Source organism: Fulmarus glacialis, unplaced genomic scaffold (assembly GCF_000690835.1).
Source record: "Fulmarus glacialis isolate BGI_N327 unplaced genomic scaffold, ASM69083v1 scaffold17470, whole genome shotgun sequence".
In the NCBI taxonomy this organism is placed as follows: domain Eukaryota; kingdom Metazoa; phylum Chordata; class Aves; order Procellariiformes; family Procellariidae; genus Fulmarus; species Fulmarus glacialis.
The window spans coordinates 77,665-92,916 of record NW_009188512.1 but is presented as its reverse complement, the minus strand read 5'-3'; the positions used below and the strand labels follow the sequence as shown (position 1 = coordinate 92,916).

Below are 15,252 nucleotides of genomic sequence, written 5' to 3'. Positions count from 1 at the left end.
AGGGCAGAGAACCGAAGTGGACAGAATACTGGATCAAAACCTTAGCTGCTAAGATACTTCCCTCTTTCCCCCTCCACTTCTGATTAGACTCGCTTGTATTTTGCCAAAACAGCACTGCTGGGTTTTTCTTGGGATTTTCATGAAAGCAGGAGGGACTGTATTAAAAATTCTCTTCTCTTTCCCCAGGGGGGAGAAACTAATGTAAATGCAGATGACCATGCAGAATGCAGTTCAGGTAAAAGCCTTTTGTAATGTTTGAATTCCGTATAATACTTTTTTTTATTCAAAGCTCTACCCTGAAGCAGATGAAATGCTAGAATCCCCAGAGTTATCTCTAGTTAAAAAAAAAAAAAAGTAATAGTTTTCTCATTTTATAAATGGAGCAATGTGACATGATAGATAATCCAGTGTTATATCAGATAGGTGATCCTTTTTCTTCCTAAGTGCTGTTACCTAAGAAGGTTTTGAAGTCAAAGGCTGAGATTATTTAAAAACTTGCTTGATGATCAAGAGGTGTTTTTAAAAACTATATTCTAGTTAATCACTTAAGTATAAATAAATATATTTTATACATGCACTGAACTGAAGGAAAGTAGTTAAGAATACCAGAAGGACTCTTCGTCTTTGGGAATTTTGTACGTGAAATTTCAGTGTGGTCCTTTTCTTGAAATGTAAAGGTACCTCTCAGTTTGAAAATATGAAATCCTTAAGCAAAATGCTAAGGATTCATGTTCAAGAAGTGTGTTATGTTCTTGCATGGGAATATGTTTCGTCTTTTAACATCATCATTTTAATGATTTAATCACAAAATGCCTCTGAAATGTTTGATCAGAGAAATCAGTAGTCTGTAGTAAATCATATGATAAACCGCAGATTTCACGACTTAAGATGTGCTGAGGGAAAAAAAAAAAAACCACAAATTTAATGTATGTTTTCTTTATTTAATATTCAGGAAAGTATGTAATTTTAAATCTAAACAAGTCAAGAGAATGAATGTAGTAGTACTTTTGATACAGGAGTTACTAATGAGAGCTGCGCCATTCGTGATTACTGTTGTGTTGGTTTGGTGTATCTCTCTGAAGGGGAATGAACACTTCGTCTTTGAGTAACAGATCTTTAGCATAATTCAGAAGTGCAAGTTTTCGTCATCTGACTGCAAATATTAGAGCTCGCTGTCTTCAGCTTACTGAAACCTTCTGCAGGTGTGGTTTGGAGACGACCTTCCCCTGAGTCCCCGAAGTCCTCTGACTCCCAGACATGGGCCAGGCTTGGCAGATGTGTGCCTGTATGACCAATGGATATCTGTGCGGCACGAAGCAACTTTGGTGCCTATGCAAGAAGATCTGTCCATCTGGCTGTCTGGTTTGCTGGGTGAGGTTAAAAATAAATCACTGTCTAATAAATTTCAAAGGACTTTCCAATATTCCAGTCAATGCTGACGCTTAGTATCTGTAGTACTGTTAAGATCTGGTGTATTTGAGCCTGAATGGCTAGGAGAATTGCATTAAAATGCATGCTACGGTTTCAGATTTTATTAGCTGCCACCTCTTAGAGGTAGGATGATTAATTGTTCTAATTTATATTTCTGAATCGTGTTAGTCTAATTAAAATCTAATTAAGTGGATATTTGATTTTAGTTTACTTACATATTTCTACTAACTTTCAGTCTTTAACACTGTAGTAAATTATATGATGGATGGAATGCTTTCTGAGTTGCCTCTAAGTTCATATGAAACTTCTTTACCTTCTGTGGAATAACTCTAATACTGACCTTTTTTTTTTTTTTAGGAATAGAAGTCAAAGCAGAACAACTGCTAGAAGAACTTGATAATGGGGTACTACTCTGCCAATTGGTTGGTGTTCTTCAAAACACAATTAAAAAATGTTGTAGTTCAAATAGTTTAAGGGTGAGTCATATTGTGATTTTTTTTTTAATACATATATAAAGTCTTTAACTGTAAATAGTAGTAAAAGGAAAGCAGGTGAATGAGGCTTCCCAAAGTGGCATCCTGTGTGCTGTCTGTCTGGAGACTGATTAACAACAGTGTGGCGTTATACATGGATAAACTGTCCTTATGCAACAAATGACTTACTCACTTTGTTAATCAAATCCTAATGTCCTTACTAGTTTTTTAGTTTGGTTTCAGTAGAAGTCTTGCCAAAGGAAGATCTAGTCCAGGTCTGAAGTTTGTTCCCCTGATAACATCACTGTGGGTTGGAACAAGATATCCATTGGCACTTGGTGGAATGTTTTATTCCAGAAACTGGTGGCTAAACTCTAGTATATAGGTTAGCCATGAAAACATCCGTATTGAGATGTACCTGGAGATGGGCTTCAGTGTTTTTGTTAGGTACCAAGGCTGAGTTGAAACGTGAATCTCAAGCAACTTGCAGTCTGTGTTTGTACAATGAAAAATAGTGATGTATCACTGTGGAGTATAAAACCATGCCATGCTGGTGCAGGTAGCATATGTTCAATATACGGGTACCCAGTATAGCTACAGCAATGCTTGGATTTGTCAAGCAGTAGATTGCCAACTAACGTACCCTGATTGGTAGTGTTTCCCTTGGGGGCAGGAGGAACTGTTTCACATATCCAGACCATTTTTTTTGTGTTTACCTTTTACTGTTTTATCTAGGAAAACAATAGCTTTAAATAATGGATATTTACCAGTAAGTAATATAATTGCTAATATTAGAATTATTATTAATTGGGGGGGGGAACAAGACAGCAGTCTTAGGATGCCAAATGCCATTTATACTAGCACCATATGAATGCTGCAAATCCTTACGGTTTTTTAAGGAGGACAAGATGCCCAACTTGTGTACCTTTGAACTGTTTCTTTAGTTTTGAAGATAGCAATTTAAAAACAAGTAAGTACTGAATTGTTTTAAAGGAAACTGCCCTTTGCTCCCTTCTGATTCCCTCCACTTTCTAGAATGGGCTCTAAAATGTTGAAATCTGGCAGCAAAGTATAGCTTAGTTGATTTGGGGTTCTCTCTGCTCATTCTGCTGCTATGAACAGAGCTTGGGAAGGGGGAATAATTGTCTAGACCTGTGAAACCACCAGTAAGACTTTTACCCCAGCATGTGGGAAAGGTTCTGGGAGAGGTTGCAGAGCTAAGGATTGTTCGCTTAGTGACTGCTCACAAAGATAAGGTGGAATGCCTTCAACATTAGCGTAGTTTTTTTAATAGAATATGTGGTGGGTTGAACACAAAATAGTTACTAACCACTGTTTCTGTACTCTGAATTTAGAGTTTCTTTTCCTTTGCAAATATGCTCTGAAATCTGTTGGCAATGTTGATGTGCACAATGTACTTTTTGTTTTCTTCCCTTGCCAGAATTTTCCTATGAGAAAAGTTCCATGTAAGAAGGATGCTCCATCAGGATCTTTTTTTGCCAGAGATAATACAGCCAACTTTCTTAACTGGTGTAGGGCCATTGGAGTTGATGAGACTTATCTCTTTGAATCTGAAGGTTTAGGTAAATCTATCTTTTTGTTAAGACTTGCTTTGATCTGTATGTGGATAACTACCTGGTCAGGGAGATCTCTTGTGTATAGTCTTGTGAAGCCTTTGTCACAACTGTACCTGTCTTGTGCAAGCTATTAATGCTTTCATTTATTTTACAGCAGTGTTCACATAAAAGCCTTGAAAAATCAGTTCAGTGACTGCTCTAACTTGCATGATGCTTTTCCAACCTCTTAAAAGTTGCTGTGTGGGAGAAGGGGAGGAGTGACAGCTGTGCAGCAAACTCGCATGTTTTTCTTCAGTAAAAAGGACTACTGAGAAACAGAGGAGAAAAGCGTCGTTTCGCTTTCCCTGTGCGGGAAGACCATAAGGCCATGGAGTCAACTCACAATAAGATCCTTTATTTGGTATTAGAGCTCATTCTTGTTGCAGAAAACCCTCAGAATAATGCATTCATGGCTGCTAAATTTGGTAACTACATCAGGGCGTTGTGCCTGAAGTGACAACAGTCTGTTGGTAATTAACATTTACTTCAGGACTTGCCTGACATGACTCTAAACCATTTGTATTTTCCCATTTAATAAGATAGTTATAAAAATAAATAATGCCAATTGTGTTTATGCCTGCCCCAGTGCACAGTCTGTCCCTTACAACAAACAGCTTCTAGACTGATACTTCCAGATGGAATAACATTTTTTTGACTGTTAATTAAGAGGAACTGTGCTATTATGTCAGTAAAAATTAATACAAACCTTTCTGTGGCAAGCCAAACACTGTGGGGTTGTTTTTTTTTTTAAAAAAAAGGCAAAATATCTGCCTGTGAAGTAGAATAGCAAAAAATTGCAAAGTATCTTTGTTTTCAGTAATCAAATGAATTTGTTACTGTATTTACTAGATTTTCTTGAAGTCTTTGTGCCATTTAATGCTATTTAAATGGGAGGCACTGTTTTCATTAACTGCTTTTCTTTTAAGCTCTCCTCCTTGCTAATTGGACTGCCCATGCCTTCTCTACTGGATAAATCATCTTTTACAATAGTTGAGAAAATATCCTCATTTGCATCTGTCTCATTCTGGTTTAACTAGGGAGTGTATTTTTTTTCAGTGCCATGAAATACAGATGAGTAGGAGAACTGAGCTATAAGAAAATTAGTTTTAATATTTTTTTCAGTTCAACTTGTATGAATTGTATTGCTTAAACATCTTAGTTCCTGTAAGTGGATGGGTAACTAGAACCTGTTTAGCCTCCCTGAGATAAGCAGACAGGATTTCTTAGTGCTGTGGCTTTCGCTCATAGCCAAGAAGTGTTTTGAAGTCTGATTGTAACTCTTGACACAAGCTTGCTTTGTGGCATAAATACCTTCTGTGAGCCTTTTTGGCAGTCAAAATGAGCAGACTTGCAGCCTCCTTGATGAAATGTTCTTTCCACTGATGTTCTCCATCAAACTTTCAAGCTATTCTTTATGAATGAAGTAGGGGAAAGACAATTTGACAGTTGTCCTTTTCCCATCAGATACATACAGCAACACCTCCTGAAAAGCGTGGGTGGCTGTGAAGGAAATAAATTAAATGGCTCCTAAAACAGCAGAAAGGGAGGGTAGCCATCATGGGATGCCCTTTGACATCAAGCCAAATGTCTTGATCTCTGCTAGGGATTTTTCTCTTCTGGATTCAGGCAAATTATGCCTCTTCTGTTACAGCTGACAAAAGCACTTATGGGGAAAAAAAAAGAAAGGTGAAATGACCTCTAGTACCTTTTAGATTATGGCTTTGCCAACTTTCTTTTCTAGATTTACCCTTCATAATCAGATCTTTCAAAAAGTAGACTTACAAACTGGAGCAGATGATGTAAACAAGAACATCTGACTTCATACTCAGCTTATACTTTAGGAAACACTTCAGTCTTTTAATTAAGGCAAAGTCATTTTAAATATCAAATTGAACATCAGAAAGATGTTAGATTTGGTCTGTAAATATAGAGCTGGCTCATTAGGCTTCTCTTCAGAGTGAATTTCCAGTTTCTACTGAATATTGTTACTGCACAGTATAAAGAAAGTCAGACTTGTTTATATAAAATGTTACACCATATGAAAATTGTATCTATGGCTTTTCACATTTCTTATACTTGATGGTGGTGGGGTAAAGAATGGTGCCATGTGTGTGGTGGAGGGGAGTTGAATGACCTTTCTCCCAGCCTTTGGTTTCTGAGTTATTAGGCAGTATACCTAGTTGGCTAGGAAAGCACAGGGATAGTTTGTTTTCTAGAGCATTCATACAACTGTGTTCTTAGAACATGTTGAGAGCATCTCAATTTTGAGGCTTAAATGGGGGCAGGGGAGGAAGCAGTTACTTGTGTGTGAAATTTTAAACTATTTTCCTTCTCTGTCATGGGCCTTGTTTCTTCTTCCTTTTTCGTGCACACCTAAAGATGGAAGTTGCAAGAAACCAACACAGACATTGCTTTGCTTCTGCCTCTTCTATTCTTCAGTGCAGCAGTAAAAATAATTGAATGTTTTCATTTCAAAGTCGTCAAGAAAACCCAGAACAACTGCCACTGTCACCTACACACCATTTGGCTATCACTCCACTCTTCCATCTCATTTTCAGCTCTCCTGATCATTTAGTGTGTCTACGCAGTTTGGTTTGCAGCTGCTAGAGCTGCTCTGAACCGAAGGGTGCAAAGCAGCCTCTGCGTTGGGCGCTAGCTGGGTTAATGTGGGCACAGTCCTTGAACAGCAAAGCCTAGTGCAAAACTCTGTGCTACTAGTGTATCTGAAAGAGCGTTGCATCTTTTCTGTGATCACAGCCAGTATCTGATATTTGCATCTGAGTGTTTGCCTCTTAAACCAATGTCATTCTCGCCTCCTTCTTACGGTCAGGGGTTTTGACCCTCTTCCTCAGGTAGGTCCTCACAAAGATACCACATTCTGAAGAAAATCTTTGGGTGGATGGGGCAGGAGGTGGGGGCTGATAGGGAGGGGTGAAGTGAGGGTATAGCATGGGGTAGGGGAGCTGCCACTGGCAAAGTGGTATCTTCTAGTGCAACTGGGTGAATCTGCCATAGGGATGGACCCTGCTGGCCCCCAGAACTTTTAAAGTGATAAGAAAAAGGATCTGTTGCTTACTGAACTGGTAACAGTCACCCGGATTATTCTTTCACAGCCAAGGGTTTAAACCACTTGGGCTGACTGGCTGCGTAGCCATCCACTTGTCAGCTAGATCCCTTGTAGTGTATCTCCTACGGTTGTTCACCTGTAGTGTGTGTGTGCCTACCTGTGTCTGTATGCACAAGCATGAACAGATGGAGTATATTTTCCTATTTGCAGTTGTTGAATGCTTTTAATCTTTAAGACTGCTATAATATATTTGGGGATAGGGAAGGAAAAGTTCTCAGATCTCTTTCTTTCCAGTTCACATCAAGGAAGAACAGCGTAAAATCAAATAAAGGACAGTAGAGGAGTTTGATTTCAGGAGTGCCAGGATAGGTTTAAACACTTTATGGAATAGAAAATTAGAGTTGGAAAGCATATAGTACTTTATCCATGATAAAGTAGCTTGCCTCTGGTTAGAATGATGGCAAAGTTATAGTCATCTATTCCTTATTTTCTCTTCCCTGTACCTAATTGCACAGGCCTCCCCACAGTAAATATGAGCTGTAACTCCCTTTTATTCTCTTCCCTTTCAGTTTTGCACAAGGATCCAAGACAAGTGTATCTTTGTTTGTTGGAAATTGGACGCATTGTATCCAGGTATGTGATCCATACACGCTCTTAACAAGAAATTGAAGAACATATTCTATTAAGTAAAAGCTAAGACAAAGTTAAGACAATCTGCGGTCATTAAGTACAATGCAGTAGATGTTAATTCCGTGCAGAAAGTAATGAGTAGCTTTTCTAGGACCACCATACAATATGAGTATTTTTAAAATATTTATTAATCTTTTATGGAGAAGTGCTGATCTACACCGGTTTTTATAGCTGTGTGTTTAAATACTACATTCAGCTTATAGATACATGTACATCGTGGAAGAACTCAGTGAACATTAAATACACTTTTAAGGTCTTTATTTTTAAAGCTTTTTGGCAGGTATCTCTTTATCATTTTCTGAATTTAGAATTCTAATTTATTTCTAGTGCAGAGCTGGAAGCTTTAAGATAGTTTATCTAAACTGGATGTGACCTAAATTGTGTAGTTTTGACAGTATTTTTACTGCCTTCTCTGGTAGCTCCAAGACCACCTTTGGGAGGACTTCTGCTAGAAACTCAAGAGTTGCTCCTTCTTTTTGCATTATCAAGGCAGTTTTTCCTCTGACTGATGTAGTGCTGTTCCCTGTCAGTCAAGCTACTCAGAATTTTGCATGTTTCTTATCATCAGTTTCTTTTTGTTTTCTTTAGCAATTAAACTCTCTGCTTTTGTATTTGTTTTGAGGTATGGAGTTGAACCTCCTGTACTAGTAAAATTAGAGAAGGAAATTGAGCTAGAGGAAACACTTCTGATGACCTCTGGACCACCGTCACCTATTAGCACAGCCAAGTCATGTTGTCAGCATGGGGAGCTACATGAGGCAGTAAGTACTACTTATTTATTATGATATGGGCTTTAAATCAAACTCTAAGTTTAGTACTTGTATGATCTGGCTCAGTAAACATAGGCTGTTTTTCATCTAATATTTGTGAGCCTCCTTAAATAGAAAACAGAAGCGTATGCGCCTCTTTTGAACAACTATTTTTTTTTTTTTTAAATGTAAGCAAAATGCTGTCATATATATTTTGGAGTTAATGTGTCAGTGCATATAACTTGCCTTGATTTCCCCCTGCTCCCCTTTCATTGCTTCTTTGAGTATAAGAAATACTCTTATTCGATTTTTCTGGTGTGTTAATATTCTATCACTGTGATGTACGCTTGTCTTCAATTTGATGTTTTCATAAAACTTCATCAAATGTTAAAGTAGGCTTTGATGAAACTCTTTTGAAAAAGACTTTAAATAAAACCTCTGTAGCTGTACCAATTGGAAATTAGTATGTATGCAGAAAAGAAAATGATTTGTACATCTTGTGAATTCGTCCAAAAGGAATGATGAACAACTTTCCTATTTTGCTTAAAAATGCATGTTGAGACTTTAAAATTAATTTATTTTCAAGGTCCTCTGTGTTGTAATGTAAAACTTCTGCTTCTTTGGGAAAGTCAGCCACCAGATCCTCGCTTTCTCTGAAAAGTCTCACAATTCTTCCTGCTTGGCAATAGTCTTGACCTTCCAATTTATTAAGTTTCTAAGTGGTTGTAAGAGGCACATCTTCGCTAACCCTGGACTTATTTGGGGACTACCTTTCTCTTTCTTTCACTGGTTTCCTTCTTGGGTGTCACATAGAAGATTAACTTACAAAAGCCTTACAAAAAGTTAAGGAGAATGCTGAATTAGCCCTGGGTCGGGTGTAGCAATGGATTCGGTCACGGGAGAGATCTGGGCGCTTGTTTCAATTTCTAGAGACCATAACAGTGTGTTTACAAGATCGTGGTTGGAATTTGATGCTACTATGCATAGTGTTACGGACAAATCTTAAAAAGGAAAGTGAAATAACTTAAAATTGAAGAAATCTTGAAAATTGGATTGGAACAACTCGAAATATTTGTCTGTACATACAGCTTGTTCTTTCTTTTATTCTACATTTTGAAGCTCTGTGTAGCTGAGATTTTCTTGTGAGGGAATAGAATTCTAGTGTTTTCTTAGATTACGAGATGAAGATATCAGTATCTTTTTTGTAGTAAATATCTCAATAAACTGTTAAACACATGCTTCTGTCAAAATACTAACGAATGCTTTCAATTTTAATAACTAGGTTAAACATATAGCAGAAGATCCTCCCTGCAGTTGTTCCCATCGATTTTCAATCGAATACTTATCAGAGGGACGTTATAGACTGGGAGATAAAATACTCTTCATACGAGTAAGTAGTTTCTCAGAATTCCAATTTATATTCATAATGGGGAGAGAAATGCTTTTAAGCGGAGTACCTCGTTTTTATGGTATTGTTTTAGAATTACAGAATGATTTAGGTTGGGATACCATGTCATCCAATCTCCTATTCAAAGTAGGTGTAGCTATTTAGATCTTAGAACTGTTGATTTTACAACCACACTAAACTAAGCAAGTTAATGTTTTTCTGTAGTGTTTCTAAAATTTCAGTAGCAACTTGCAATATAAATAAGGGTAATGCAGTAGAATATCCTGAGAACGTTGCTTTTTCAAAATCTGGATGCTTGGGGTTTATAATTTGTAGGATAGTTGAGTGCTGTCTTCAGTAGGCATAAGAGTTTCTGAGACTAAAATGTTATGAGGACATCCATAATTTGAACAAAATCTGTATCCAAAACTCTGTATACTAAATAAAGATGCTGACAGAATGGTTAAAATGTCTTCTGTATATATGCTTTCATTATTTCCTGATGCATAATGACTGTCTCTGCAGCAGAAACTATCTAATAAGACAATTGGGAAGTATAAGCCTTATTTATAACATGATTTCTCTTTTTTTTTTTAATTCTTTCTCTGTAAGAAAGGAGGTCCTATTTTTACTTGATTTCAATAGATTTTAATGTAAGATGAAGACATAGTGCTGCATAAAACAAGATAGAAGTTTCTCTTGTTCTTCTGCTCCCACTCCCTCTTCCCCCATTCTCAGATGCTACATGGCAAGCACGTGATGGTACGTGTTGGTGGAGGCTGGGACACTCTTCAAGGTTTTCTGCTTAAATATGATCCGTGCCGAGTGCTTCAGTTCGCAACTCTGGAACAAAAGATCCTGGCGTTTCAGAAAGGGGTCACCAGTGACGGTGCCCCCAGCTCGTCAGCTAGAATTCAGGAGCCTCCTGTCATGAATCCAATGTCAGCTGTCAATATGTTTCAAAAGCAGCCATCAAAACCCCTTGCTCCTGTTTCAGCTCTCGGGGCCAGTGCCAAGAAGACTTTATCTAAACGTCCTCAGTCTCCTGCCCTGGCATCACCCAAAGTGCCGGTGCCCCCATCCTCCACAGCCAAGTCACTGACGGTCAGGTCCAAATTACACGGGTCTTCAGCGACAGGCGTGCAGTCTCCTTTCAAACCATTAGCTGGCACCTCAAAGAAACTGGAGTCTCCTGCACACAACTCACCAGCTTCTGCTCCTTCGCAGCCTGTAAGCAAAAGCTCTTCATCTGCAGGAACGAGAACGGCTCTTGTTCACTCCGAAACATTGCGCAAACGTATTCGGTCCCCCGACGCTCCCAAGGTGAAATTTGCCTTGGCTCGGAGCTCACCGGCACCAGCGCTGCATCCTGCCCTCTCGACCTCTAAAAAACAGCCGTCTCTCTTGTCTAGGACAGCTGAAACGATGGCTTCAAAACAGAAATGTGTCACCGCTAAATGCAAACCTGTATCTGTCACTGAAACCAAAGCGAATTCAGCTGCTCCGAGGGCTGCCCGGCCGCCTGTTACAAACCTGCGTGCTGTTGCCAAGTTTGCACATTCTCAGCAGCTCCTTGCAAAACCTCCTTCTGAAAATACTATTCAGACCTCAGGAACTGGGTCTCAGCATCCTCAGAAAGCTCCACAAACAGCTTCTGACCTGGCAAGGAACCTGAAAACTGCTTCAGTCCTAAAACACTCAGCCTCTGCACCTTCCGTTGCAGTTAGCAAAGCATCAAAGTCGCCACCTACGCTGGTATCTACAAGCAGGAACGTATCGACAGCTGTCAATAAGCAGCCAAATGTCAGTAAACCCCCTCAGGTTGGACCCACTTCATCCAAACCTCCTGAGCGCACTCCCTTATCTGTTGTACGGCTTCCTCAAACTTCAGCCAAAGCAGCAGTGACCAAAAAGCCAGCGCAGCCTTCCACAAAAGGTCAGCCTTCAACCAAAAACTTGCAAGCAAATGAAAGCTTGGCCCCAGCAGCCAAGAAGCCTCTTCCTAAAGGAAAATCAGCAACGGCGTGTAACAAAGGAACGCCTGGTGTATCAAAAGGTCCTCTTACGAAAAGCAGGCAAGATGATCACTATTTTGTTATGACAGGGAGTAAAAAAACCAGAAAGTAAGCTTGTTTGTTACTTTCTGTGGAAGTCTTAATTTCATTCGAATGGGCCTCTAGTATCTACTACAACTGAGGACAAGGAAAAAAGTTAAATAACACTACCTTTACCATGAAATATTAGGTATAACCTACATTTTTCTGCATAACTTACAGTAAGAACTGTATTTATTTTGCGGTTTAGAAACTTCTATTTGAATATATGTAGAAGTGAGCTTGCTTGCTGTATAGCACGGTGGAATAGAGAATATCCCTGTTTGCTGCTAGCCTGCCCTGCTGCGGGGAAGGTGGGGGAGAGGAAAGGGGAGCTAGGGCTGCTGCTTTTGCTGCTGCTCGTTTTCAAGGGAGCGAAGCCTGCCCAAGAAATGTCTACCCAGGGCAGAGCCTGAGCGGTTCTGGTGGTTCTGGCACACCTGCATCGAGGCCCGTAGCAAGCGACAGAGGTGTGCGCAAGCTCTAGAAGTTCTAATACCTCAAAGAAAACTATGGGTGTTTTTAGTTCAGCAGTGTCCCAGAACCCAAATTTGGGTCACCTGCATGTATTAGAAGGAGAAGGAAATCTGTAGTCATGTTTAGATTTGACAGCTGCTGTTATCAGTGTTCACTGTGCCCCCCATATGCCTTAAAGTGGCTTCAGCTCTCTTGGAAATGGAGCCACCTTGGTTTGTGTTAAGTTGGACATGGAAAATCATTGCCTTGATTGCGTGCTCTTGTTGTGCCTTAGCCTCTCAAATTCATGACAGATCTCTTCAGTGAGCAATGCTACTTTTAAAACCCTGGGCAGATAGCCTTACTTAGTTCATGTTCAAATCCGACTATAAGTGAGCCCAGCCTTTCCTAGAAAGCTCCTGCTTGCAGGGAGAGAAGCACCTGAGTTGCTGGGAAGGCACTTTCCCCTGGGATGGAGCCCCAAAGCAGCTCCTGCTCCTGGGATGGAGCCCCAAAGCAGTTCCTGCTCCTGGGATGGAGCCCCAAAGCAGCTCCTGCTCCGGCAAGGCAGAGCTGCGAGTACTGACCTGCCCCGGCAGAGCCTCACCGCTCTGCAGGGGTGGCCTTTACATGTAAAACTGAATCGCTAAATGCTTCTCAGTGCTACAAGTTAATTTTTGTGGGCAGTCTTAGTGTGGAGTGGCGTTTTTTGGTTTATTTATGGACACCTTACTGGCTCTCCTGTATTACTTTCTGGAGGTGAGGAGTAGTTTCCCGAAGAGGTAATGAGGGACTACATTTGCCTTTAAACATCTGAAAGTGCCAGAAAGCTATGCACTGTTTACGCTTTAAACTCCTGAAGGCTTTCAGTGGGTTAAACATCTGTGGTGCTCAACACCTTTACCCTTAACAGAAGCAAGTTTCATGGTAGATGAAAAAAAACTGCTGTCTTTGGGAGTGGCCTTGTTTGAGATATTTTTGGGTCTAATGAACAGCCATTCCTACAAACACCAAGGAGCTCTCAGGTTCTGTGAAGAGAGACTGCTGACTTCCACAGACCATCACTTCTACTCTCTGCTCCTAGGATATTTACTTATGGGCAGGAGAAGAGATGCATGGAAACTGCAGCTTCTGATGTTGTATATTTAATTCCGCCTGCCCCCCCCCTCTCCCCCCTCCCCCCCTCAAGAACTAGAGTAAACAAGCATCATAAACTAATAATGAGTTCTCATGTGCAGTGGCAAAGTCATTGAGCTGCTTTCTGAGCACCTTGTTAGCTTTTTTTATTTATGATTCTATTTATGCATATCTACTGTACAATACTGCTTACAACCTGCTGGGAGTAAACAGTAAATAACAATATCCAAACTGTAGGAGCAAAACAGATCAATTTTAATAACATGGACACAAGTCCCACAAGCTCACATACAAAGTTGCATGTTTGGGGAAGGCCTTACCGCTTACTTGTTTCATAAATACACTGGTCAAAGCCACTACTGCAAATGTTAAGAATAGTATTGACTGTAGTGGACTGCTTTCAGGTTTGATAAATCTGGCACATTGTTTCATATGCTGAAAGCATTTTACAGTAGATGAATTGCTTTTGATTTTGGGCTTCCAGATAGTGAGCTATAATGTGATATATCTCATGCAGATTAATAGCTGAATTCATGGGGTTTCTTTCTGTACTGGGTCTGGCTGAGATGGAGTTAACTTTCTTCACAGCATCCCATATGGTGCTGTGTTTTAGATTTGTGACTAAAACAGTGTTGATAACACACCAATGTTTTGGCTGTTGCTGAGCAGTGCTTGCAGAGGGTCAAGGCTTTCTCTTTTTCCTGCTCTGCCCCCACAGCAAGTAGGCTGGGGGTGGACAGGAATTTGTGAGGGACACAGCTGGGACATCTGACCTGAACTGGTCAAAGGGCTATTCCGTATCAGACAATGTCATGCTCAGCAATAAAAACAGCGTTGAGGAAGAAGGTCTGGGGAGTGGGGGGCGGGGGTTGGCTTCCAAGATGGCTGTTGTTTGCAGACTAGCTGGGCATTGGTCTGCTTGTGGGAGATAGTGAGTGATTGCCTTTGCATCACTTGGTGGTTTGGTGTTCTTCCTCTTTTCTTCACTTATTAAACTGCCTTTATCTTGACCTGTGAGTTTTCTTGCTTTTGCTCTTCTTCTCTACCCTGTCCTCCTGGGGATGGAGGGGAGAGAGAGTGAGCAGCTGTGTGGGTGCTTGGCTGTTGGCTGGGGTCAACCCACAACATTTTTTGAACCTTTTACAAGTTTTTAGTAATTTAAACACTGAGGCTCTTGGATCTCAGCATAATGCTATCTCAGCATCTACCTTTCTGAACTATAACTTCAGAGAAAATGAGGTGGATGGTTTCATCTTTGTGATCTGTTATCTCATGTAATAGACTGAATTTTATGGTTCAAAATGAAATAAAAACTGTAGGCTGGGAAACTGGCACTGAAAAAGACAAAAGAATTCCTTTTACAGTTGAAACCTTAATCAGCTAATCTAAAGATGGTTCACCTGTTACATGTGGGTAGGCTTGGTTTGGTTTTATTATAAAAAATAGTATATTTGAGCATTGTCCAACTTCTGTGAATATTGCTCCAACTTTATAGTCATATTCTACCTACGGGTGTCATGTAACATGAGGTGAGCCAAGAGTTAAAATGTAACAAAGTACCTCCTAATGGAAACACATACTCTTTTTGCGATGTTTACATTGCCAAATAGCAAGTCTAATCTTCAGCTTGTATTACTTTTTGTGAGGGAAAGATAATTTGGAGCAAGAATCTGACTGAATTCTCCATGTGTTATCGATGTCTTTCTGTGTGAGTACTTATTTTAAATAAACATATACTGCACCTTTTTTACATGCACACATTTTTTTTCTACTGTCATCTTTTTGCGGGGAGAGAAAGAGAATGGCTTTCAGAAGGGTTATGTTTTTGCTCTACCACCACATAAACAGTAGCTTCCATCTCAGGCTATTATAAAGACGTAAATAGCTGCTTCTAGTCCATTGCTTTGTTTGGAGTTCAAGACCTCTTTACTCAGATCCTGGTTTCAGTACGATTAATTGAGTAGAAGGGGCTTCCTACTCTTTCCTAGCTGACAATGTGCCTGAGTAGTTTCAGACGTACCTCTGAGTTTTATTCTTTGCAGCTCTACTTGAAATGTAAAGAACTTGTGTGCCAATATTTTCCATACTTACATCTTGTCAACAAACTTTAGACCTGTCTCTGCTTCTGTTGCCATCAATAACAAACTTTTGGG

The 15,252-nt window shown here is 39.9% G+C and overlaps 1 protein-coding gene across 1 annotated transcript; it reads left to right on the top strand.

The window, feature by feature from the left end:
* The first annotated feature begins 205 nt into the window (after window positions 1-205).
* GAS2L3 (growth arrest-specific 2 like 3) lies at window positions 206-11,540 on the top strand. The gene is made up of 8 exons (XM_009578971.1): window positions 206-235; window positions 1,203-1,371; window positions 1,789-1,907; window positions 3,346-3,487; window positions 7,157-7,220; window positions 7,900-8,038; window positions 9,309-9,416; window positions 10,152-11,540. The coding sequence occupies exons 1-8, from the start codon at window positions 206-208 to the stop codon at window positions 11,538-11,540; spliced, it is 2,160 nt and encodes a 719-aa protein (XP_009577266.1).
* The last annotated feature ends 3,712 nt before the right edge of the window (window positions 11,541-15,252 follow it).

Coding starts and splice junctions, on each gene's coding strand:
- GAS2L3 (XM_009578971.1), top strand. CDS start 206: ATGCAGATGACCATGCAGAATGCAGTTCAG. Junction 1,372..1,788: donor CTGGCTGTCTGGTTTGCTGG/GTGAGGTTAAAA, acceptor TTTTTTTTTTAG/GAATAGAAGTCAAAGCAGAA. Junction 7,221..7,899: donor ATTGGACGCATTGTATCCAG/GTATGTGATCCA, acceptor ATTTGTTTTGAG/GTATGGAGTTGAACCTCCTG.